General features: G+C 42.0%; 1 protein-coding gene across 1 annotated transcript; it reads left to right on the forward strand.

Moving 5' to 3' along the window:
- The first annotated feature begins 1,260 nt into the window (after positions 1–1,260).
- wnt10a (wingless-type MMTV integration site family, member 10a) lies at positions 1,261–26,753 on the forward strand. The gene is given in 6 exon segments (XM_041950162.1): positions 1,261–1,671; positions 3,434–3,699; positions 9,637–10,010; positions 24,253–24,428; positions 24,467–24,515; positions 24,517–26,753. Coding segments are annotated over 6 exon segments (1,218 nt in total). The 5' UTR covers positions 1,261–1,609; the 3' UTR covers positions 24,808–26,753.
- Positions 26,754–27,031: the final 278 nt, after the last annotated feature.

Genomic DNA, 27,031 nt, shown 5'->3' on the forward strand with positions numbered 1-27,031 from the left:
AGGGAGCTTTTTGTTATACTTTATAGTCATTTAAATGGAAAGATTAAAGGCTGTGACACACAGGCAAGGTTAAAGAGCAATGGGAACTTCAGCCGACGATTTTAACAAGCTCTCATTTTTTCATGGTACTTTTTTTACTCACAGAACACAAGACAGTCCCCACATTTACAGAATTCAAATTTCACAAATGCACCTCCGACACACATATAACTGTTAAATAGACGCTTGTTCAGTGAAAAAATGTTTAAAATTTGGAAAATGCACAAAAGCAGAATTCAGTTAACTTGTCACAGTCAGCACTACACAGCCTGTGAAAACAGTTATATAATGTCAACTGTGGATGATGTAAACAGGGGTTACCAGGCAGGGCGTAATGAAAGATGCTGCTGCATTATAGGAAGCACAGAATCCAGTGGTTTTTGGAGCTTGACCCATACTATGGACCAGAAGTCAGGATATTTTAGCTTCTGGTGCTCAGGATAATAACACGTCTCTTTCGAATCCTCCAGCTTTGTGGAAGTGCAAAATAAAATCAAGTGCTCCTTTAATTCAGTTCACACCGGAGGGAAAGTAAGCCTCGCTGTGGGTTGAAGATCGCTGAATGGCCAAAGAAGATCTGCTCTGAAATGAAGAATTTAAGTACAAAGTGAAGAATTAATTTGGCCAAACTGTTGGTTCTTTTTGTCATTGCAGGATGCAAAAAGTGTGCACAGATGCAAACAAACGCACACACTCACAGTGTTTGAAAATCATGGTGTGATTTGAGGATAAACAGCTATCTAAATGTCTTTCATCTTCATCATCTAATCATAAATCACAATAATAATAATAATAAAACTGTCCTCCCTGCACTATGGGCTTCCTGCTACAACTCATCATCATCCTCATCGTGCTTTTAACTAAATTCCAAATCAATACAAACGTCTTCTCCACTGTTGCAACGCACTCTCTGCAGCGCACTTCATCTTCCTCATCCTCAGCATCGCTCCCGCGGTGGATATAAATGCTCTCCCTCACAGGGGGCGCAGGCTAAGTGTTCCTGCTTTCCTTATCTGAAAGGATCTCTATCCTGCTTTGACGAGGCACTTGACCTCCCTCGGCGCTCTCCTACTCCCCGGCTGACGCAAAAAAGTGGGCTGGCGGAGCGCTAAGTGCAGTAGTTTAGAGGACTATCGGTGCGCACCGAAACATCACTAGTCAAGCTGACTTCACTTAGAGCGCCTTTCTGGCTTCAGCCGCCTCTCTCGGATGTTATACGAATGCAAATACCTTGGCGGAGATAACCGGGATGTGTACGGATGTGTGTGAGAGAGACTTAACGTTTCCTCAAAGTTGTAGCAGCCTCCTCCATTCAGTGAGCTGAGAGCTTGATGAAACTTTTCTTTTTGAATGAGAATCCCGCCGCTGGCTGGCACATCTGGAGTCGGGGTCGTCGGAGCTGTCAAGTCCAGCGCCAACGTTTAGACGGACCTGGTCTGACCTCCTTCTCCTGCTTTGCCCTCCCTAAACTTTAAGGCGGAATATGGGACTTTAAATTCTTGTCTCTTTATTTTTAAGACTTTTTTCTTTCTTTCTTTCTTTCTTTTTTTTCATAATTACAAGGCACAAAATGGAACACTCGGTCCTCAGAATAACATGCGTCTTGGTGGTTATCTGTCTCTTGGATAAAAGGTGAGTTGAGTTTAATGAGTAATGTCTGAATTCAGACTTAGAAAAGTTCATGTCTGTGTTGGTTTGACAGATTTAAAGAGCATGTCTGGTTCTTCATTACACAAAACTGTCCGTTAAATCTATTTACACCATCGCCTGAATTATTTGTTATCACAGGACACTGTGAATTATATAATTATCTACTTTAACAACACAAAACTCAGCTTTATCTCATGCAATCAAAAGTTAAATAAGCCACAATATGTGCTTAAACATACAAAAACAAAAAGTAAAGAAAATAAAGGATGAAACATTCGATCATGTTTTTACAAGGTTACTAAGCTCTATTGCCTGCTATCTGCTTCCCATGCATTCCCAAACAATGTTGCCAATCAATAAAAAGTTGCCCTTTGGAGAGAGAGGTGTTGGAACAGGTCTACTCTCAAAGCAGGAAACACAACAGGTAGCAACAGAAGCCTTACAGTTCAACATGCAGTGCCACCAGGGCACCACCATGCAGGAGAACAACATTTGGCAAGTTGTGGTTTCGATTTGAAGTGCAAAGCTACCGGTGGCTTCTTGAGCGAGGGTGCACAGTTCACGAGCTTTGAAGTCTCTGATAAAGAGGTTTGCAGAGGAGGAAGGTGCAGAAGTTACACGTGTTGATGAAAGTATGTAAAGAAATAGTATGCAAAGTGTCTGCAGCTGCATGAGTGTCTGTGTGTTACAGTACACTCCTCCCTACACCTGGTATTTGTGTGTGCTTGTCAGGGTGTGCTTGAGCATGTGTGTATGCTGATGTGTGTGTGTGCGCGTGCTCCCACAGCCATAGATACTCCTGACTTGTGTGTCTCAGTCATACAAGCACAGAGACGCACAACCTGTGTTTTACGTGTAATGATAATGAAAAGAAAAAGCTGGGGCACCTTTCAGCGCTCAAGCCGTCATCAGCGCAGCCTGTGTTTTCCTTGTTATTGCTCTTACTGTTTCTCTGTGAAGTAGAAAAGAGCTTTGACCGCTGTCAGCTGAATTACTGTTGTTCACATGATTGATCTGCAGCAGAAGCAGCAGACAGTCGAGTACGGAGACACACCTTGCAGCGAACAAGTCGCTGAATTTACATGCCAACTGATTTCCTGAGGTGGTGCGATAGTGCGAGGGGGGCAAGTTGCTTTTCCCTCGCCGTGCATCTAAAGCTGTTACTAAGAACTACTGGAGTCATGCCAGCAAAGTGGATGCTGCTCCCTCGTTCCCCACTTCAACTCACCTGTTCCACTGTTTAACTATCATCTTGCACAGTTAAGCCGACATCAAAGTGAAGATCAAGAGACAGAGCCTGAATTTAGCTTAAATTAACTCAAATGCACTGACAGCTTGTTGCAGGTTTTGGTGCATGCATTAAAATCAGTATGTACCCACATCCCTCTAGAATCACCCACCAGGCCCTTTCTTTTTATTCTTTGTCAGTATGCATTGACAAACATATGAACCATCATAGCTCTCTTTTTATATTGATGACAACTTTGGTTGATCATGAAATGAAAAGCTAATATTCCAGAGTGCATTTACCTTTTAAACAGTTCGCATGTGGACATGGTTTTGCAGGAATGGGATCTATCAAGTCAAGGCGTCTGTTTGGTACTGTGGAATCTGGGCGTTGGTGTGACACCAAACAAACGCTAACAGAAATATTACAAGTGACAAAAGTGATCGGAACAGAGACAAAAGGTTTATGAGTTGTACGCCTGTCTTGTAAATAACCTGACCTGTGCGCTCCATGCAGGGTAGACTCCAATGAAATCTTGGGCCTGAAGCTTCCCAACATCGACCCGATCCTGAATGCCAACACGGTGTGTCTGACTCTGCCTGGTTTGACGCGGCGCCAGCTGGAGGTGTGCATGCGTAACCCAGACGTGACGGCTTCAGCAATCCAGGGAATCCAGATTGCCATCCATGAGTGCCAGCACCAGTTCAGAGGGCACCGCTGGAACTGCTCCAGCCTGGAGACTAGGAACAAAATACCCTACGACAGCATAGTCTTTAAAAGAGGTCAGTTTTTATGGTCACAATACACCATACTGCAGAAATGGGCCTACGGTAAAATTTCAATTGAATTCACATATGCCTTTCTTGTAACCATTTTGCATTTCTTCTATTAAAAAATTGAGGTGCAGCACTGGGGGAAGCAAATTTTTCTAGATTTTAAAAATTAAATGCAACAAGCAAAAGCCAATTAAAGAAAACTGACAAGGTACCTTCAGGGCAATGAGGTGTAGGCTACTCAGGAACGATGTCACCACAGGCTACTTGCTGATGAAAACAATGGAGTGCAGGCATGCAAGTTCAAAAGTTTGGCCTTCAAACAGGCTGTGGTTTCATCCTCAAACACACTTTGATAAAATACCTTGAAAAGTCAGGCTCAGACAGATTAGTTGCCACAAAGATACATGTCCTAAACAAGCAAATATTGTTCTCCAAACACCGTCAAAAGATAATGAAAGGGGGATCATTTTCTCCCTACATACAGTTCTTGAGTGTTATCTCACAGGAGTGCAGCCCTCTAAATGGTTAGGCTATCTCTAGTGACTAGCAGACTGGTATCTACTTTCTAACCACCGTCCTATATCTCCTCAAAAGCCTGTACAAAAGAGCAGGTAACTTCAAAAGCAGTTAGTCACCTCAAGATTACCAAACCTCGTGCAGATCAGCTTTCTCTGACGCTTTGTAGTGCTTGGAGCTTTGCAAGCCAGCCACAAAGGATGAAAGAGGATCTTTCAAGTTGGGAAGCCTTCAGATGGACTCATCCCAGGTTATTGACTGGAAAAGGCATCAATTTCTTAGTAGCCAGGGTTCCTGGATGGATGAACAGCACAGCGGGCGGTTGGTAGTTTGAGTCTTGAGTTGATTTTGCTTTCAGTTTCACCAAATTCGAAAGAGGTACTCAAAGCTGAATTATTCAGAGATTTCTTTACAAATGTTGCGTCCAAATCTTTAGAAAAATGCCAACAAACAAGGCTCGAAAATGGTGCAAGCAAACTAATTTCCACTGGCATTTTTGGATCATTAGAGCGCTATGGTGCATCATAGCGCTCTAATGACGCCTCTTGCATTTCATATTAAGTATGATAAAGCATTGGCTTTGGTACGACAACATCTACCTGTTAATTTAAAAATCCCTTACCTAACCCGTCAAATCCTTACCTAATACTGTGTTTCTGATGTGTTTTCCACAAAAGACGTTGTATTACGTTGTTAATATCCTTGAAATGACACCTACTCTGTTATTGCGCAAATATGTCTCATATCAAATGTTTAACTAGTTCACAGGAGACGTCTCGTGCTTTACAGACAAGTCTGTTCTCAGTGTTTGTGCATCAAGTTTCCACATTTTCACCTGTTTAAGTCGAATGTTGGACCACGATTGGCTTCCGAACTGCTTGTCATGTCACTAATCCTGCTCGTAAGTCCACCTCTTTAAAAGTAGATTGTTGGTGAGCGCAGACAAGCTCAGCAGATGAATGTGAAACAGCCTTCTGCCGTCAAACTCTGCACAGTGAAGCCCAAACATTCAACCGCAGGAAAAAACAGATTTCTGAGTGGAGGAGGCCTTTGAGTTTTATGTTTTTAGCATGTTAAAAAAGTGTTTTTTTACGACCGTGGCACTGAATTGTTGATGGAATTCCCCATCACAAGAAATAAAAAAAAAAAACCCAAACTGATTAAATGCGACAGATCTTTCCTGGAGGGGTGCTGCCATAATTTATGTTCTACTTAATCTGTGTGCAATACAATCCTGAAAGTTTTGTAACCCTCATTGAGGACTTTATATCCTGTCACTTCTGTGGTACTAAAAAAAAAAAAAAACTGTTAACTACACTTTATGCTTACACATCTCTGGTCTTACTTTCACTCCTCACTGACTCATTGAAAGGCTGTTTGTCATTATTAGTAGAGGCAGTTGCTGGTTGTCTGGCATCCCTGGTTTGCCTCGGGTGCAGAAACTCCAAACCACCGACATAAACAACCTCTTTAAATCGGATGATTCATCTGTTACATGTTGATACGTTCCGCTCCGCAGAAGCTAAAAAATTGATACAAGTTAACGTGCTGTAGCCATTATTGCGTGCAGCTACTGCAAAAGGGCAGCGCTTTCATTGAGAGAGATTTGCAGACATGGATTAGATGGAATTGTGGTAGATTAGCGCAAGTTTTCAATGCAACTGCCCATAGAAAAATAAACGGCAGAGTCTCACACAAGGCTTATTGTACACCAAACTGGTATTTTTTCTGTGTAATTAATATACTCTTGACAAGCTTATCTATGTTTTTAAAAGCCTGAAAGCAGCATTCACACTAAGACACGAAAGACACAAGAACTTTCTAGTAAAACTGAAATGAAAGACCTCATGGGCACGGGAACTTCACCTGCTCAAATATTCTTGCAGAGCTTTCTGCAAATGTTCTGATGTTCCACAAAGTTTTTGAGTGTGTAATCGGGGCTCTGCAGCTCAGTGTTTGCTTTGGTGTCTAATTTTACTACATCGGATGCTGCTCGGATCCTCTCTGGCTCTGCCACGTATCTCTCTGCTGATGGATTCTGATAACTTTTATGGGCCCATGTTCATTCCCGTTTAGCTTGCATTAAAAAGTAGGCTAAAGAGGACGCCAGGCAAGACATGGGTAGACAGAAATAGGAGAATCTCCCCTCTCTTTCTGTCTTTCGCCCCCCCTCTCTCACTCTCTGTCACTGTGTCTGCGTCCTCCCTCGCCGGGCTGCTCCTAATGCTTTTACTTCCCTTGCCAGTGCAAGTGCTTGTGAATTTGCTCTCAGCACTTTCCCAACTCTCGGCGGCAAAAGCATAAACCTGTTTAGTCGGTTTCTGTAACACAAAGTGACAGTTTCCTTTGAATCTTTAATTCATTTTGTCACTTCCTCTGCCATCAGTTCAGCCGGGCGTGCCGCAGCCGGTGAATTATTTGTTAGATTGATTTGTTCCCAGTCTTCCGGGGGCCTGCGTCGCAGAGCCCGGCTCAGAGCAGGGCAAGAGCTAAAACAGGCTTTCTACCTATAAAGATGTGCCTAAGTGCCATCCCTCTCACTTCCTCCACCTTGTGTGGTCAAGGTGGCAGGATGGGGGGGCACATTGTGAGTCAGTGAGTCAAACTGTATATATAGTCAGATTATATCTTTCTTTCAAATGACAACTTGCGCGTTATATATTGTTATGTTACAGCACTCATAGTGGCGAACCCACAGACAATTATCACCTGAGTCTGCAATCCCCTCAATTTATAGGGCACTTTAGAGTCTTTGCGCTCATTGTTTAGATTTACAGCCAGAAAACTTTACTGTTTGGGTTCACTGATGTCGTGTTTCCAGATGAAGCCGTCTTCTGCAAATAAAGCTCTGAAAAACCCACTTTGTTCTACTTTCCCAAAGTTAGCAACCAGCTGCGAATACAGTGGAGCATAAAGCTGTTAAAGAGCCAGATATTTCCCTCAGGAGTTGGTGGAGACCAAAACGGAGCTAAATAGAGAATGTGTATTGGATTTCGAAAGACGACTACAAGTGAATGCTAACGTTGCTCCATATCTCCTGGGCGTGTTAATAAGCAACTTTTTGCTAACAAGTCCATCATATCAACTTCAAAGTCATAATGTCTTGTTTTGTTTACAGCTTGTTTCCACGTGTGGCCAAAAAAGTCAGTTCAGGCAGTTTTCAGGGCAGACTGTGTGCAGATAGAGTAATGTTGCGCTGGGTAATGTTGCTGGTAAGGTTGTTGAACTGAGGTCTATCAGCCTTGTTAACCGAAAATCAACCAGCATCTGGTCGGCTCACTGCTTTTTTCAAAGTCCAAGTTACAAGATGTTAAGCAGGGATTCAGACTGAAAACAGGCCTTCGTTAAAACTGCCCTGTATTAAAACAATGCAGGGGGCTTCCTTGGTGGGGGGGGTTGTTGTTTAAGCTTAATCTGGCCCCTTGCCTTGCAGCAGGAGTTGAGCCTAGTTCAGCTTTTTTTGCTGGACGACCCACGTTGTTTCGTGCGCGGTTTCATGTCCAGCGTCACATATACCAAAGCGAAGAAGTCCAGCAACACAGCAAATGTGTCAAACTTTACATCATACCTCACAAAAATAAAATAATATCAAGTTTACTTGAATATATAAAGAAGGATATAACATCAAACGGTGGTAAAAGGGGCAGTTCCAGTTAATAGCTTTTTATTTGACTCCAAAAAGCAGCCTGAATCATTTCCCCTTCAAGCAGAATGCTATAAACTCCTAAGTGGTTTCTTTTCATGTTTTCTTTACAAGTTTCCATTATAATCTTCACTGTTTTCTACACCAGTAAGCGACTGCCAGTGGGGCCGCTTTTATAGAACCTGAGGGCACCATGCTCACAGGCAGTAAGCTGAGATCTAACAACAAACACTGTCCAGGCTACGAGTGCAAGTGCTGCTGTCGCGCTCCATCCTTCGATATTCACGGATTCCACGATTGGATGTGGATTTTTTTTTTTTTGACACAGAAATACATCAACATGGACAAAGCCAGTGTGTATGCATGTTTATATCATCGGTGCATGCGTGCAAGAGACGAGCGCTGTAACATTAGTCCCCTGAATTACAGATCAGTTGCGGTAGAGTTGTACTCATTACATGTGCCGCATGCAAGTTAGACTTGCTGTCGAGGAGAAAGGGATGTGTTTAGCTGTAAAGGCAAAAGCAGTCACACGTCGTATAGAGAGATTACATGCGCAGTCATTTAACCACCTCCTCTACATGCAGTAGTCCGTCTGAGCCAATTTAAAGTGATTACAAGGCAAAAGCTGCGGTATGGCATAATCAGCCTGTCTAACCTAAAAACATGCACTTACTGCAACACACAGTTTGGTCCTAAACCTTGCATTGAAAGATATGATACGGCAAAAAGAGATAAAAGGATCAAACGCCAGTCATTTGATGCTACTCAGCCAGCCAGAGAAGTAAGTCATCAAATGCCAATCACCCCAGAATAGCAAATACAATGGCTACAGGCTGGATGGATGATCTCTTGAAAGGGCTGAAGACTGTAACAAAGGTATCAGGAACACTTGATGGTGCAGCAGCACAAATCAGGACCTAGCACCATTCTACATACATACAAGACACATGTTTATAAGCGGTGGGACAGACAGAAGGAGACACACATAGTTTAGCGTGCGAGTCCTCTGTGAGTCCTCTGATGGGAGTGGTGGGGGTCTGTTCATGTTCAGCTGGCCCACAGAGACGAAGTACGCAAGTGTTTGGAACACTTAATTGCTTTTGTCCCAGATGTTTCCCCGGGTTATATGAGTCTTGGCACATGCGTATTTATAAGTGTGAATAAGCCCTTATGTGTGTCTTTATCAAAATGCTGTACAGGAAGCTGTTTTACTGCAGCATAACTGATCATGTGTGAAACAAAGCTTGCAAACTAAGCATTATGACAGTTGTTGCAAACAGAGAGGTTAAAATATTTCTTTGTCTTGCTCATTTAGCTGTTATTAAACTGGCTTTTAAGGCTAGGAAAATCACGACATCTTAAAATTGCGTCCAGCAGTTTTACAGCGGAGCTTTAATGAGGGGAATTAAATAGTTTTGTTGCTATTTCTAAAGCTATTTCAGTTAAAAATAGAAAATGCACCACAGCTCAAAAACTCTTGAAAACAACACCTCAGTCATAGTAATCTGAATTTGGATTGTTATCTCGCAAATGTCATCCATCTACCTGGTAATCCTTTCATTTCACCTGACAGGTTAATGACACATGCAAACTGGTATGTTCTGCCTGCAGGTTATTGAAAATTTGTTAACATTTTACGGCATCTTATAAATGACATAATGACAGCGTCCTCATGTCAGCTTTTATATTGTTTTGTCATTTTATTGTCACACTTCTTACAAACTTCTACTTCCACATAAGGTTATATAACAGCCCCGCAATCCTGTCCTTTTGGCCCGCAGGTTTCAGAGAGAGTGCCTTTGCGTATGCCATTGCAGCAGCAGGGGTGGTGCACGCAGTGGCTAACGCCTGCTCCATGGGCAAACTGAAGGCGTGCAGCTGTGACGAGAAGCGGCGTGGGGACGAGGAGGCCTTTCGCATCAAACTGCACCGTTTGCAACTGGAGGCCATCCACCGGGGGAAGGGCATGGTACACGGCGTCATGGAGCACTTCCCCGCCGACCTGCCGGGACCCCAGGACTCATGGGAGTGGGGCGGCTGCAGCCCCGATGTGGAATTCGGCGAGAAGTTCTCAAGGGACTTCTTGGATGCCCGCGAAACCTACAAGGACATCCATGCCCGTATGAGGCTGCATAATAACAGAGTTGGGAGACAGGTGAGCCGGGGAGGGGATGTGAGTGTTTGAGTGCATGAGTTTTCATCTCTCTGACTTTGTGTTACTTTTCGTTATGTAATATTTTCCTCTTGCAGCAGCATTTTCTCTGACAGCAAGATTTTGCCACAATTTAAATATATCAGACAAAATCACACAGTTTGATCCTTTTCACTGTGATGTTTAGAACTCCAGGACCTGTATCTAACGGCTTTGATTCACTATGAATTCAATTGCTCTGGCAGTTTGCAGCATTTTCTTCAAATTTAACAGGCACTCCACCAATTTTACACATCAAGTTCAGTTTACTTGCCACAAGGAGTATGACTCAGCCTTTACGCTCAGTTTTGTAATGTCCTCTTTGGCTCTGGGGTAGCTTTCAAAAATTCAAAAAAATAACCCCAACGATGTCTTCAGGGCTGTTTCAGCTTCGGTTTGGCATTTATAGTTTGTTTCACAGAAAGCCTGCATTACCAAGGAAAGGTGGGTCTGTCCAGCTGCATTATGGGAAATGAAGGATCAAGTGTTTTCCTGTCTTGACCCACACATGGGACTAGGTCAGACCTGTGCTGCCTCAATTTTGACCAGTCTTGTTCAAATCTGACTCTCACAACTTTTTGAAAGTGCAATACGAAATCACTGAGGTGTTCCTTTAAATTGAAAATAATTTAGTGTGAGAAGGTATCTCGAGCAAAAACAGTAGACTGTTATTACGACTGTATTAGTATATATCAACAAGTGTAGTTTTTGCTTATGTTTGAAATTTACCAAGTTAAATTAAGTTAGCTCTAATACTGCTGTGCTCTATGCATCTAGGAAGAATAACACTGTTAGACATTTTATCTCCCTCTGCTATTATTGTAAATATTACACAATGTTGAGCATAATTTAAACAAGAAAACATATTACGTGATGAAACAGGTGGAGAACGGGTGGGTCAAGTGCTACTGGGCCAACGATAACGCTAACACATTCTGGTTTTATTGGCTAGGTCAGCAGTGGCCTGTCATTGTTACACTGCTGTTCATTTCTGCTGGCAGAGACTGTGTGCGTGCGTGCGTGTGTGTGTGTGTGTGTGTGTGTGTGTGTGTGTGAGTGTAGGGGTTTTGCCGAAGCTGCACTCATGGTAATGATTACTCTGCAGTTAATGTCTTGCAAAATAATAGTTTATTTTGTTTAGTTTATTGCATTTATTTTGTACAAAAATATTAATCTCACGCAAGGAGATGAGATGTACTGGACCAGATTTCCATCTGCTGTCCCTGGGCTGGTACACGCAAACACAGGAAGTCAGTTTTTTTTAAAGCAATTTAAATCTAAATACAGCATTTATAATAAAACCATGCATTTATTGCAAATATTCTGATGAAATGAGCTAGAAATGCATGAAAAATATCTTCACAGCTGCATGCTGTCCAAACACACAGTAACTACTGCAGAGGTTCCATTGCAAACACCTTTTGAGGTAGAAGTTGTGTTTTCCTGAACAGAATTATTTGAAGCTGCTACACAGCTTGCTACTTCTGGTCTATTTCAGTTTTCTTCGTGCATAAGAAGATCTATATCAGTGAAAAAGATTAGAATTGGCTTTTTCTGCAGCTGGGCTGATTTTTTTTTTTTGTCATTTACTTACACTGGTTAGCATGTTTTACAGAGCTCGGCTTTGTTGACATCACTTTTGTTAGCTGCATCTTTTGTTTCTTCAGGACTTAAAACATTTACAGATCAGTCAGTCTCTGTTTGACAGGTTGAGGAAGTTGCCAGTTTGGAGTAACTTTGTTCTGTTATGATGGCGGTCGTGTGCTCGCTGTGCTCTGTCAGTGTCACATCAGGGTCGTGATGTTCAAGTAGAGCGATGGTCTTAGGATGTTTCTCATGTAGGTAAACTGACATTTCATACCAAACCTTCGACATAATAAATAACATATGTTATAGATATTTTTGACTATATAAAAGGGCTACATAAGGTATTTCAGGGTCAGCTATTCATTAAATCTAAATTGTACATTACTCTATTAATTAACCATTTGAAAAGTTCAGTGTTATTTCTTTTGGCTTTCCCACAGAGGTTTCTGCCTTGGGCAATGGGAAAGAAAGATGTAAATGACAGTGATAAGCCTTGACCAGCACTGTGGTGGAACAGAGACAAGAAGCCACCGTAAATTGCTCATTGTTCCCTGTTTCCTCCTAAGTAATTTGGGCCTGTATCTTTCCATCAGTTTACTTCTGGTTTCCTTGATTATGCAGACAAAACACAAATGTGGAGCACGTCAGCCGACCTCAACAACAGCTGGCCTCCCTGCAGTAGCTGTAATGGTAGAAATAATCACAGATGTAGAACTGGTGACATAAATTCCAATCAGTGCTGTGGACTTATAAAAATTGGGTGGGGGCTGATATGACATAAGTAGTAATGAGTTCATGAGTCAAGGAAAGGGAATATTTTTTTCTTTTTGTTTGGCTGGAGTAAGGTTGTGAAACTTGGTAACAGGCAGGTTCACACTGCTGTACCTCTGGAGGCCACATGCTTTCCAATAATTGGAGTCTCGGATGGCAGCAGAGTGACTTATACACTGTCACAGATCCAAAACACCCCAGGTTTGATCCGGTTTTGTTTTCCATTGTTAGTTTGCTCTTTTGCAGCTGTATATCCTGTCAAAATGCCCTTGAGCAAGACACTGACATAGTTCTTCTTATGAATAGGTGTGGAGTCCCTAATATGTAAAAAATGCAAAATAATGGGTGATGGAAAATGGCAGCAGGAAGTGAAAAGTGTAAACATGTTAAGCTTAAAGGTGCTATATGTAAGAATTGCCACCTGTCGAATTCATACGGGTGTCCACCCTTATTGTAAGAAACCACAGTACACAGTTCCTCCCATAGCTCCCATAACTGGCTACCCTTATATGCTAATGCTAAAGAGCTAAAGTTAGCATTAACAACGGTTTACTGACCAGTTTAGGAAAAAACGTTACCATCCCTTTACTCGCCGAGAGCGGTCTCCACCAGTGGTGGAAAGCAACGTCAATGTTATCTCTTGTTTTGCTTCTATTTCTATCACTTATTTTCTTTGCTGCCAAATGTGGTTTCTTGCCAGGAGCGGGTGGTTAGAATACGCCCTTGGGGGAGTGCTACTTCTTCATCCTCTCATGTTGGACTGAGGGCAGACTGGGCGCGACAGTGACTCGCTGTCGCTCCTTGAGGTACAAAGCAGTGTTACAAGGCAGGGTGGGCCGGGGCTAGCTGGTTAGCATGCTAACTGCAGTACATATCTCTGCAACACAATACACAGACGTCTGACAGACAAAACTGTTATTTGTTCACATTCTGACAATTTTAGTGGATTTTTAAATGTATTCAACTAAAACTTACAGGAAGCTACTTAATCAAACATAAATGACTGTTAAAATAATCACCAACCTTGACGTGCTGCTAATTCTGCCCTAAAAAAATACAGCTTTAACTTAACAATGACATGCAGAGATGGTTATTTATCATTCTCTCTGACTGCTGATTACACAACACGCTTTCACTGAGATATGATGACACATCCATCAACTAGCCTATTAGCCTCTTATTCAAATGCCCTATTATAACATATCATAACCTCAATTACATGTGACATGTGACTATTACAGAGATCAGACTGGCAACAGGCTGGCAAAAAAAGACATCACTGCTTATGTCTTGAAATCAGGAATCATCTGGGGCTTCTCTTCTGGTTTTGACTATCTCGCAGTATGATGGCTTGACGTGTGCGATAGAAAACATGTCAATACTGACAGAACAAGTTCATGAGAGTGTGTTTTATGGGAGAATGATTTTCAAAGGCACAGTGTCTGCTAAAGGCAAAGTTTACAAAGTAAATAATGTTAACAAATGATATATTGCCATAAATTAAACACTGAACAGTACAAGCAAGCTTGTCAACCCAGTCCACTTCTACCATTCAGCAGCTGAAGTGCCCTGAAGAAAATCTTATAAAATCAGAAAATGTAAAAAAAACACCCTTTAAACTTTGAGTACAGTAGCTCAAAGACAACAAACTAAACTCAGAATTATTTTAATTAACAGGTTGATCTTTCCAGAAGGATATTCGGAAAGGCTAAATATTGGCTCTCAGATTCCTCACAATAAATTTTGTTTTCAGTGTGCCAGGCTGCAGATTTCCAGCCAAGCACGCCGGAGCATCAATCAAACAAGAGGAACTTTGACTCAAAGTCATTAACATCAAAGAGGTCGTACCTCGTTTTTGGAACAGATTCCACTTACGACCGGCGATGACAAAAGGATACCCAGTGCTCTCTGGGTAAAGGACACTCAGTGCCTTTACCTCTTGTATTTTGGCACAAGCTCGGTGACCCCTGGTGACCTTGGTAGGGTTCACTTATCTGATAGATCTGGCTATACATCATTGTTGGAAAAAATGGAAAACAGGTATAAAATTAGGGTGCTACTATGTGACCTTTCAATGCAATAACCAAACCATTGTTTACACAGAGATGCTTAGAGGTGTCTGGCTGACTTGTTAGAGCTCACCACAGGCTGGAGATCAGTGCTTGAATTGAGCGTAATGCACAGAGGGGAAGAGAGAGAAAGAGAGGGAGGAGGCACTGAAGGGAGAGACAGAGAACAAACTCAGAGTTAGTCATTGCAGAGCTGTTATACTCTGAAATACCGCGCACCTTGATGACTTCAAATGGCACAGAAAGCCGCAACAAAACCCCTCTAAGACCTTAAAAAACACACACACACGGCCCCTAGAATCAAACAGAAAACACTGACAGGTGGGGCCTCAAAATAATGCCTACCCCTCCCGTATCTCTTTCCTCCCACCTACCACCACCTCACCTCCCTCCGCCCCGCTCCTCCCCTCCACCCCCTGCCCCACTCCCCCCTTTCAGAGAAGTAGTCTTTAAGCAGAGGAATGTGGTGGTTTTTTAGCGGGGTGTGCATGTCGCCTCATGCCCACCCCAGGGTTCTCACGACGTCCCGTCTTGTTTTTAGCCCTAATTAGTGGCTGCTGGCAGTTTGGAAACAGATGTTTAAAACCCTGCAAAAGATTTTAGACTTCAAACACCGGGGCGGAAAGTAGAAAGAGATTCGCCCTTCCTTCCCTCCCCTCTTACCCCTCTCCTGCTGCCTCCTCCAGCTTCTCTCCAGCAGGGCTGATTACAGAAATAATACAGTGTACAAGGAGGCGCAAGACATTAATGCAGGAGGGGAGCTTTATTTACATATGATGTCAGCATATCACTAACACCACATGTATGGAAAGTTCAAGCTTTACCTTCAGCTTGCTTGCACTTGAAAAAAAATAATTAGAGTAAGTGAAACATTTTAAAATAGATGCATTTCAAGCATTTACATGGTTAGATGAATTCCCTCGAGCAAATTTTAAAACATGTAAAAACACACTGCAAAGCATTTTCTAACCTAATATCTATGGCTCTATTTAATGTGAAAGCTTATGTACACAACATTTTATTTAACTGATTTATAATTCTTTATTTTTTCTATAAGAATTAAGCCATGTTGTTGGACTTGTGCATTAATTTTACTCTGTAGATGCACAACTCAGCCCTCCATATGTGTTGTTGCAGTCAACCAACACATACTACTGTTCAGTAGTTAATAAGAGTGGTTTTAAAAGCCAGACTACATGTTTAAAGTGGCTGCTTATGACATGGAAACACTTCACCGGGGCAGCAAATTTCTTGGCCAAGTTTTTTTTTTTTTTTCTGAGCGTTCTTCTCAATCGCTTGCAGAGCACACCTCAAAACAAATGCTTGGCACGCTTGCCTGCGTTCATGTTGCAGAGCTTACAGCCATGCAGAGGTTGTGTTGAATCCTGTCTGTTCATTAGGCAGGTGGTGACAGTGCTGGCTATGCAACAGTCCTCCATGTTACTGGCAAGCACCTTCTAGTAATTACAATTTACCATCAGGGCATGACTTAAGGGGAGTAAGGAGAGACGGTAGACCCCTTTTTCAGAAAGGAAAATATGCATTTCAATCTCCTGTTCAATACTGGGAACTGATTTTGAACATTTGAGACATTTGCCTTGAGCCTCTCCACATCATTTTCAAAGGTTGTGTTCATGATGGCACTTGTGTCTTTGTTATTTTGTTCAGTCTTTGTGGTCTTCACAGTGCATAAAGGAGGTGCAGCAGGAAGTGTGCCAGTAAAGATTCAACTGCTCAACAAAGTTTGGCTTTAAAGCCAAAAGTAAGAACATCTTTATTATCTGTAATGCAATATATTTCTGAGTGGATCAGACTATGTGGGCAGAGTTAAAAGAGGGATTTAAATCAAGTCCTTCAAATCTGATTGGGTCACACAAGAGGGGAAAAGATTTAGCGAAGATGCTGCAAACCACGCAGCTGTAGAGATACAGAGACGTGGGCCTTTTGGCTGATTTCCAAACGCACACTTCCTATTATGATGTTGCTCTGCTAAGAGTCCTAGAATTTCTGCTTATGAGCTGCTACAGCCAAAGGAAAACGAAGCTTTGTGAAGCTCTTCACCAATTTACCGAGTGCTTTCATACAAAGACCAAAGACACACAGCCACTGAATATGCAAACCCATCGGAGGCTAATTTAATTTAAGGTGATAGATATTACTTTGTGGTTAACTTGCACCTTTTGTACAAGAATATCAGCTTTTTGCCTATTGGAGTGATTTGGAAGTGAAATAACCTCACCTGAGCTAAACTGACATGTCACTAACTGGAAAACTGTGCATGCTTGTTACAATGGTCTTTTCAGGCATATGAAGCCTTATTGTGTGTGTGTGTGTGTGTGTATGTGTGTGTGTTAAGGCACAACATTGCTTCACCAGAGCGCTGAACCTACTGTAAAAGTGATTTAAACCATAATGAATTTAGAGCAGCAGCCCCCCCTCTAGCTCGATCCAAACCACCAATAGTGGGACTCCCAGGATCCTTTTATGCCTAATTTAACCCTTGAGCGATGATAAACAGCTCTGGAGAGCCCATTCACGTTAATTCATTGACTCAGAACCCACACGAAAAGCAAAGCGTGTTTGATCAAAAATAGCAGCATTAGTGCAGGGTTAGTCCTGTGCTCCTCAGAGGCCATTTCATATCATCAGTGGTGTGCAGAGCATTCCACAGTCCTGACAGTGCCGAGGCAGAGCATTTGATCTGACCCACCACATACTGTGCACACACCAGCACATGCACACACACACATGTACGTGAGTCTGTACACACACATAGACTCAAACCCACTCGGCCCTCATAACTCTTTCTCTCACACATACACGTAAATATACACAGAGGCAAATGTTTCATAGTAAAAGCTCAGCAGGTGGAAGTACTTACGCCGGTAATAACATTTTATTGGAGTCTCGAAATGAGAGCTTTGGACGTTGTGTGCAATTAACAGTGAGTAAACACACACACACAGACAATCGTTCGAATGCGGCTCTCGCTGCATACTGAAGATATGCATTTGCTCAGTAATTGCGCGTCACTGCGTTTGCATGCGTGCGCGTACTGTGCGTGTAATGTATTTGTCTGCGTACGCTTAACTGTTCTTTTGAAGCAAGGCGTTTGATTTGTTTAAAGTGATGTCTGGGCTTAATGTGCTGCTGTGGGATTTGTTTGTGTGCTTTGATATCGCCTTGGCTTTCTGCTTGGCTTTAAAGGTTATTTAGTAGATTTTCTTTGAACTGGCAAACTCAAGGCAGCATGCAGACTAGTCTGCTGTTGATCATCAAGACGGGTCGCTTGTGGGACACATAGACGTTAGATCAGGATTTTCCCAACAGTGGTTAGTGGTGATGACACAGGGATTGGCCAGCGATTAAATTCAATGCACCCAACAAAACATGGAGTAAGGCATAAATTATACATGTGCTGGTACAGCGTGCATCCACACAGTGAACATTTGTACCGTATTATACAGTATATGTCTCAAATTACAAAAGATATTGACTATTAATGTAGATTAACACTGACCCCACAATTAAAGCATTTACACTAAATACATTATTACAGACCTCTCACCCTGCATATACACAATTTAAGATTATACAAGAGTGAGACCACACATTTGACAACACGAGGAGCACAATGTAATGCTGTAGGAATCCTCATTAATGTAATTACAAGCACAGAAAGCTAATTTCTCATGTTATTCATGTTACCTGCTATTCACTACCTGTTGCTTCCCTCCATCAGAGATTGGATGTGACAGCACAGGACTTTCCCCCTCCAAAAAAAGCTACGGTGTAAGTCATCACCAGATCCATTATTACCACCGTGACTCAGTATTGACTCAGCCAAATCTTGACATTCGAGTCAGGATGAAAAAATCAGGTGTAACATTAGGCTAAAAGGAGCGTGGTAACGCTTCACCTTTGGCATACTGCGGCCATTGATCACAGTCTTCATTATGATGACGGGGCTGCAACAGGCACTTGCATGCTGTGAATGAAAAACTCATTAAGTTTGTGTGTTCTAGAGAATCATCATTATGACTAGTGACTACTGCTAAAAGGAATGTGTTAAACATGTGTGCGCAAAATTAGATTGAGGCATACTTTTTCACTTACTCATACACAACGCTCTTTTACCTAGAGATAATTAATGACCCATTGTCAGCGTGACATTATGGCACCGAGGCCAGAGACCAGCTCCGATCTTTAGTTTACTCCGTCCGCTGCTCGTCATTGCACGGTAGTCTGCTCTACTGTTCTCCAGCATGCTGCACTCTTCCTCAGTCTACTGTATTATGTAGCCTGCAGTCCTAATCTGCCACCAACATGTTGTATTTGATCTCTGTCTGGGGTTGTTTTATAGACGCCTCTGTCTTACACTCTACGCCAATTAAAACTTGCCAGATGTTAGTCTCTAACTGTGGCCCACCATTGACTTTGAAGCAATTACATTTCTGAAGTGTATGTGCAATGTATGCAATGGAATAGCGTATATAGCATTTGCAGGTTTCCATCTTTAAATCCGGTATCACATATTTTCAAAGGCATTTTTTTTAACATAGTGTTCAGATCAGTTACCCAAACTGTATCGCTGTCACTTGTTTCATGTCGAAAACAGCAGCTCTTTCCCTCATTTCACCTACTTTGCTCTTCTCAAAGTCAGACTTCAAGCCGCGACTGAGTCTCTGGACACATTAACATGCACCGCCGAAGCTGACAGTCAGCACGTTATGCAAAGTGTTCTTTTCAAGCAAGCTTTTTATAGCTTGCATTAAGTGCCTCAACTTGTGTGAGACGTGCAGTATTTGCATATTTCCCTGCTCACATTGCCAAGACAATCACAGCTGATGCAGGTTAGATAGGATTGCTGATTATAATCTAATCTGCATGGCTAATAGCAGCCGGACACGATGACTGAGCCTAGATAGAGTATCTGGCTGGATGGACGGGAGACGGGAGACACCCACACACACCATCCAGACACACAAACAGCCTTTGTGTATCAAAGCGGTGTCGGGGCAGCAAAGAGATAATCCAAAGATCATCTCCCCCTCCTGTCATCCTCTTTTCCTCTCCCCTCCCCTCACCTCTGCATTTACTGTACACTCCCCTTCAGCTACACCAGCCAGCCCCTCCTCCAACGGGCCCCGCATCTCCTCAGGGCTAATTCTCAAGATCTAAAATAAGGCAGCAATAAATCACCGCACCGGTTTTCTGCATTTCTTTCCACAGTAGTCATGTTTGATATCGTAAACACAGACAAAGAGACAGACACGCAACATTTTTCGGCGTTGTCTCCCCCGTCTTTCTCTCTCTTGTCTTTGTTAAACGCAGCCATAGCCGCAGGTACAGATGAGAGAGAACAGGAAGAAACCAGAAAATCCCAACCTTTCATCTGATCATCAATTAATCAGCCTGGATCTTAGAGTGGTCTGGATCTGGGAAAAATACAGTCAAAAAGAGTCATTTCAATTCCATTCCATTATGTTGGATCAGTAATGACTGAAAACGTATTTTTTCAATTTATTTTGTTGTTGTTTGACACAAGATATAATCTCATATAAATTGAAAATGTTGTAGCATTTCAATTACATTAAGTTAAACCAGTTGTGAATGTTTTTCCTTTTTCTCGTCTTGTACAAAATGTCCTCAGGAGTATTTCCCTCAGCTCTTTTGTCATATGGATCAGCTCTCCACATGTCACAGGCCGTCTGACAGACCACTTCTAAGAGCAGACAGATTCTCTATTTCCTATCACCCATTAAGGGTCTGGATTTTCTCTGTTTGCCTTTCAGCTACACGTCAAAAAAAAATATTTGACATTTCCCCCGCACACAAAGTACTCATCACCCCGAGTTATGTTCTTTTGTTGAGGTTTTAGGAACCTGCAAATGTCTTTAAAGCTCTGCCCAATCAGAGTGACGGGTGCGGAGCATGCTTCGTGTGTTTAGTAGATAAATCTACCCTGACACAGAGCTCACAGATGGTATTCCTCTGGTGTTGAATAGGCACATATGTTAATTTTCAAATGGTGTGGTATTGCTCTTTAAATCTAAAAAGCTGTTGCAGGCATTGCCATTGGTTAACAGAATAGACTTTAACTGGGTAGCAACAAGTTGTAAACCTAACTGGCGGTGTCAGACAGAATGGATCAAACCTACAGGATGCAGCATTATATGTTTATAGTGATGCATAAGATATTATATTACAATACAGGGGCAAAATAGAAGTTTTGCTAAGCTCACACATTTTAATTACTGTTGCTACGCCTGTCAAATTTTCTAGCGCAGCACCTATGCAGCTCACAATTCTAATGGTGGCAGATTTACCACTTACTTGATTTCACATAAAAGTAGACAATCATATCAGCAGACTATCAGTTTCGCTAGCTGAAATAGCAACTTTAGGTGTCAGTGTCAGCTGTAGCTAGCTGGCTAATTAGGCCTTCGTTAGCTCTATGAGTTGACTGAAATCGCTATCTCCTCCTATGTCTTAATGTTGCAGGTGGAGTCATCCAGGCAGCAATGCGTTCGTACGTTTGTCAGCACAATGTAATTAAAATTACATGAATGCAAATTAGTTACATATAGCACAGTAGATGTGCTAGTTGTGAATGATGCTTTTGTAACATAACATGTGGCCCCACAAAATGTCGAATATGATGTGCTCCTTGGCCTTGGAAGTAACTTGCGTGGGTCAGATCGTGAACTGGACACACTAGAAAACGAATCTGACACTGCAGCAGATAAACAAGGTGCTGAATCCGTTCCTCATGCTTTTACTCGTCTTCTAAACTCTTCAAATGAACAGTTTCATTCTTGCTACAGTCCTGCACACACTGCTTCGTCGTTTGTGGAAAAATCCAAAGCTTGACAGTTTCGGTTGCTAAGCTCTGATTGGACAATCGCAGTTCGGGGGAGGAGTTTTCTGCGGTCAATTGCATTTTGCTGCATTCTGAACATTCGGTATGGAAGCCAGACATGCTGCACAAGTGGAAAGCGACGGTTTTGTAGGCATGACAGTTTTGGTGAGATCATCTCCATATGCTGTTTCTGCCTCAGGAAAATCTTATGTAAACTACTCTACTCTGACACATATATAAAAAAAAGCTTGAGACATGCTGCTGTGGTTCATAATCTCCCAGAAAAAATTGCCTTTTCATGTTTTCCCCTGTATAAATATGACTAAATGTCATTAGAAATAACACGTGTCGACTGTATTTGTTGTTTTACTCTCCTTTGAAGCCCTGTTCCTGCTGCGAATGTACCCTCAAACAGTAGCAATGTGGATGCAATTATGACTCCTAGGGCCAGTTTGTCTCTTTAAGGTTTAAGTGGGTTGGAGAGTTTTATGATTACAGACTTTGCTGTGTGTTTAAGGCCAGCACGTTTGTGATTCTGGGGTTGCCTCTGCCTCTATGTAAAAACTGAACCAAACACTGCAATCTGAACTCAGTGCAAGTGCTGTTTGAGCTATTATAATGTTGTTTACTATAAAGTCTTACAGCCTCTAGCATCTCCTCACCACTGATCACAGCTTCTTTCAACTTTGTTTTCAACTCTCTCAATAACAGTGGAACCATGTTTATCCAAAACGCATACTTCTCAGTCACTTTCTGTTATCCTGACACACATTATGAGCAAAACATGCAGTGATGCAAGGGCTGAAAATATTTTTTGCATTATTTTATATAATTATCGTAATACAGCATTACGATTAATTTGAAGCTGCAGCATCAGTGTTCTGGATGTTACATTTTTTTGGTTCTTCATGGGTTTGATGAGTGATAGTAATATAAATTTATATTAATTATGATGAAGATTGTATTGTCGAAATAAGTAAGAAACCAATATTTACATAATCAAACCTTAGATTGCTTTTAGGTTTGACCAAAACAGTATTATTCAATAATATGTTGCAGGTCTAGATGGATGCATCACGACCGTCTCTCCTCTGCATGTTCTGCAACAGTCACCTGAGGTTTATGTTTGATTTTGTTGCTTTTTTTAGACTGTGACTGATCACTATTAACTTTGGCCCGGTGGTGTTTTCTTTTGCTGCTCTTTTTTCTCTTCTTCATTCCAAACATATGAGTCAAGTAGCTCCATCTATCACCATTTCTCATGCACCTCTCTGCTCATTCATGCTCCAGAACAAGGAGGTTTTTTTTTTCCTCCTTTACTCACTGCACAGTTTGCTCAGTGGGGAAATCCACTTTACTGGATGAAATGGAGCCATACAGCATGCAAACCAAATCCTTTACTGTAGTCAACAACTGGCTCTTGCTTCCACTGAGAAATGTGTGATCAAAACAGGGAGTGAAGGATTTCATTTTTGACATTGTTCCAAATTGACCTTGACTTTGGAGAAGTGGATAACTCAATGGTCTCACTGAATAGATACACAATAGATCTTTTCCATCTATATTTTGTCACTTACATCTGTTCCTTTAATGGATGATCCTGGTGAAAAAATGGAGGAGGTCTATGTAATTTAATGAAATAGAGTAATCCATGAAGTTTTATTTTGTGAAGCAAAGGAAGAAGAGGTTACAGGATTATTTCTGCACAGAAATGCACACACAAGTGTTCAACTGTAGGCGCATATGGAGGATATTACCACGTAAACACAAGTATGAGCATGTAGTGCACATGCTTCCACACACAAACAAGCACATATACAATGTTTCAATAAACTCCTGTACTTATCTCATTAAATTTGTCACACCTGTAGTTCGCTATTTCTGCCTCTTTCTGCGTGGATGACACAGCGTGTGAGTGACAGACATATTGTGTGTGTGTGTGTGTGTGTGTGTGTGTGTGTGTTGTGTGGAGATTAGCATTATTGCTAGTACATGTGTGAAATGTGTTTAATTGTGCAAGTGTCCAGTGTGTGTGTGTGTGTGTGTGTGCGTGCGTGCGTGCAAGTTAATAAGGGCGGCAACAGCAACAGCATCTGTCAGTAGTCTGGGTGGCCTGGTGTTCCTTTTGGTAATTGGATCTTAAAGTTTAGAGCAGGTGATGACTGATAAACACATGCACACACACACACACACAGACACACATAAATACATACACACATGCAGACATGTAGCCGTGAGGAAATATGACTGGGGTGGACTGGGTTCACGCCATGTGGGATGTACCTGGGTGTGTGTGTGTGTGCTGCTGCTGCTGAGTGAGTAGGTCTTCCAGTTTTAATGACCTTAAAGACCCTTTGTAAGATTTAAATTGTGGTACTTTGCTTCATCGGGTCCTACAGTTAGATAGCACTGGCTGCTGATACCCATGTGGTTCCTTTGGCCAGCATTAAACCATTAAAATGAAAATATGTAAATACTGCAATGCTGTGATTCTTAATGTGCCGCTACATGTGCGTCATGCTTGGAGTCATAACCTGATACCAAAAGATGAATAATGACACTGATGTTTGGGTAATGCCTGCATCCATCTGTGTTATTTGATATCAGTATGTTTGACAACAGGCTCAGACCACCTGGCTTTTTAAATGCGGGACCAATATTCCCTCAGGGCATTATGTGTCATTCCCTGCAGTGGAATGGTGCCTTGCTTAGAAGAACAAATAAATACAAGTAAAGCCAGTATGAAATATGACATGCAGTCTGCAGCACTCTGTAACTGTATATATTAAACTTCAAATGTACCCAGTGATCAAGAAAGTCATTAATCCTTCTCATTTTCTGCCCCTTCCCCTCCTCTCACTTCCTCACTCCATCCCACTCTCTCTTTTTTGTCTGTCTCCGTCTGTGTTTTTCGCAGGTGGTGCTCGACCACATGAGAAGGAAATGCAAGTGCCACGGGACGTCGGGGAGCTGCCAGCTGAAGACCTGCTGGCAGGTCACCCCAGAGTTCCGGGTGGTGGGCTCAATCCTCAAAGAGCGCTTCCACATCGCCACGCTTATCAAAGCTCACAACCGAAACACCGGACAGCTCGACCACTCCCACCACAACAACCACCACAACCACCATAACCACCACAACCACCACAACCACCACCACCATCACCACCATCAGAACAACCACCACCACCACCACACGCATCGGCGGCGGCCAAGCATCAACGAACTGGTCTACTTTGAAAAGTCGCCGGATTTCTGCGAGCGGGACCTGGGGTCGGACTCGGCGGGCACGCAGGGCCGGATCTGCAACAAGACCAGCCCAGGCATGGACAACTGTGAGAGTCTGTGCTGCGGGAGAGGCCACAACATCCTGCAGCAGACGCGGAGCGAACGCTGCAACTGCAAGTTTCACTGGTGCTGCTATGTGGTGTGCGAAGAGTGCAGGATAACAGAGTGGGTCAGTGTCTGCAAATGAAGAAACACACACTAAAAGACTGTACGCAATAAAGAAAACAAAGAAAAAGAGACTTTTCAAAATCAAGACTATTAATTTGAAAGGGGAGTGTGACTGTAATATATGTGCCCCATACCTTTTTGCGGTGGACTGCTGTTTTCCAGAAGAGAGAGGACAGAGTGCGAAGCAGTTGAGCCAGCAGAAAGACAGATGTGCATGTTGGTAAAGAGTGTGCACATGCAGCATATGTCTAAAGCTGCTCCAACTCAGAGATGTTTGCTGCTTTCCTCTTGAGGCAAAGAGGAAGTTGAGAATAAGCAGTAGATTGCATGCAGAGAGAAAATAATATTGCATTCATAGCACCAGCAATATATAAGGTGGAAAGGCTGATGTCTGTGTCCCATGACACTTAAAAAATGGGGGAAGACATCTGATATGTTTTTCAAACAGATCATGCATTATATAGTAGTCCCTCTGTCACGTATACAATGACTTACAGCATAAACACAGTCATGTTACACAGTATTTGCCATGTCTCCGATCTACTGCATACAGGGATAAATATAGATCTGTTCACACATCAGGATTCACAATGCACAGGATTTGACACAGCACAGCACACCTGGAGCACTTAAGGATTTAGTGCCTTGTTCAAGGGCAGTACAGACGTTTCAGTGTTTATAGCAATTATCATGTTACACCTAAAAATACATCAGAGGATTGTCTGGCTCAGCTGTAGATGTAGCAGTCCATATTACTATGTTGTATGCATCAATTGTAACCCTGATAACAGTAGTACACCTCTCAATAAATACACATTTTGGTTCAAAAATAAAGGCAGAGGGGTCCAAAATCGAGTCCCAAGACAGACTGGACTAAAGGGGCAAACTATATTAAATTATGGCTAGTGCAAAGGAGGACGTTACAGCAATGATGAATCAGAGAGGCTAAAGTTGATCAAAAGACCGATCTGACAGTCTGATTATTGCAGCGGCTTCCTGGGATTACAAGAGAAACCATTTCCTTCCCTCTAAAAGAAGGCGCTGAAATAAAATCCACACAAATCAGCTTCCAGTCGAGTAAGAACGAGCACGTGCCCTACACTATAAGGTTAATTTTGTGAATCCGTATGAAAATTGCTGTTTTGTGACAAGATCTTGTAGAGCTGAATATTACGGCTTGCCAAAAAACACAGCACAGATGCATTGTCCTGCGTTGTCCAAAATGTTCCATGTTGCGTCTGTGTTGTGTGTGGTATGTAATGTAAGAGGACTGTCAGAGTGCAGGGCACAGTAGACCTTAACTTAACGAGTACAGCTTTCATCTTCGGCATGATCGGAACAGCATTGTAAATAAAGCTGAATGATGCTGCACAAATGCCATCAACAAACTTCAAGTGCCTCAGGAAACTGAGTGCACATGAACAGGCTCCAGTTCCTCACATTATAAACATCCCGAGCTGTCATCAATCCTCCTGTTTTGTGGTGCAATGTACTGTGTGCGACACTGTAAGCTTCTTGTGATTTATCTACACTCACCTTCACACTTCTTCAGTGTGTGCAAGTAGGGATGATCTGATGTCGGCTTTAAAGGATATAAATAACAAAGTTGATATGGGTTTTTGCCTGTGTGCATACTGAAGATCATAGTTGGTCTCAAGAAACTTGTATGAGTGAGGCTCCTTATCAGACAGTGTAATTTATTTCAAGTAAATATGTTTCTATGTTGAAAGCAGAGGGGGAGAAATTTAACAGATTATTTTGATTCTGATAAGTAGTTTGCACATACAGAACTGTGTCCAGGAAAACTCTGGGAGATATCAGCAATATGCATTTTTTTTATGTCATAAATGTAATGTATGTTTGTATTTTTATGTTTTAATATGGTTATTATCTAAGTTATTTTATTTTTGTGGATAACTTAATATTTGTAAAACAATAAAGAAAGACCATAATATGGCCATAAAGTAGGGGCTTTAATGTGATGAATAATAAAATACATGAAAGCAGTGTATTTGGTAAAAGAACAGTTTTATGTTTATTTTGTCAGCTGCTGTCAGCATGCTAATGATGATGAATCCCTCAGTAATGTTATGCTAGCATATTTATAGTACTGTTACTTCAGAGGTCATTAGTCTCCATCCTATGGGAACACACTTTACAGTCATTAATATTACTTTAGAGCTCTTTTGTATAGGTAGAAGAACAGCTTCCTCACAGTTTTTCCATTGCAGATTACACATTTA

This window comes from Chelmon rostratus, chromosome 13 (genome assembly GCF_017976325.1).
Source record: "Chelmon rostratus isolate fCheRos1 chromosome 13, fCheRos1.pri, whole genome shotgun sequence".
Taxonomy (NCBI): Eukaryota; Metazoa; Chordata; class Actinopteri; order Chaetodontiformes; family Chaetodontidae; genus Chelmon; species Chelmon rostratus.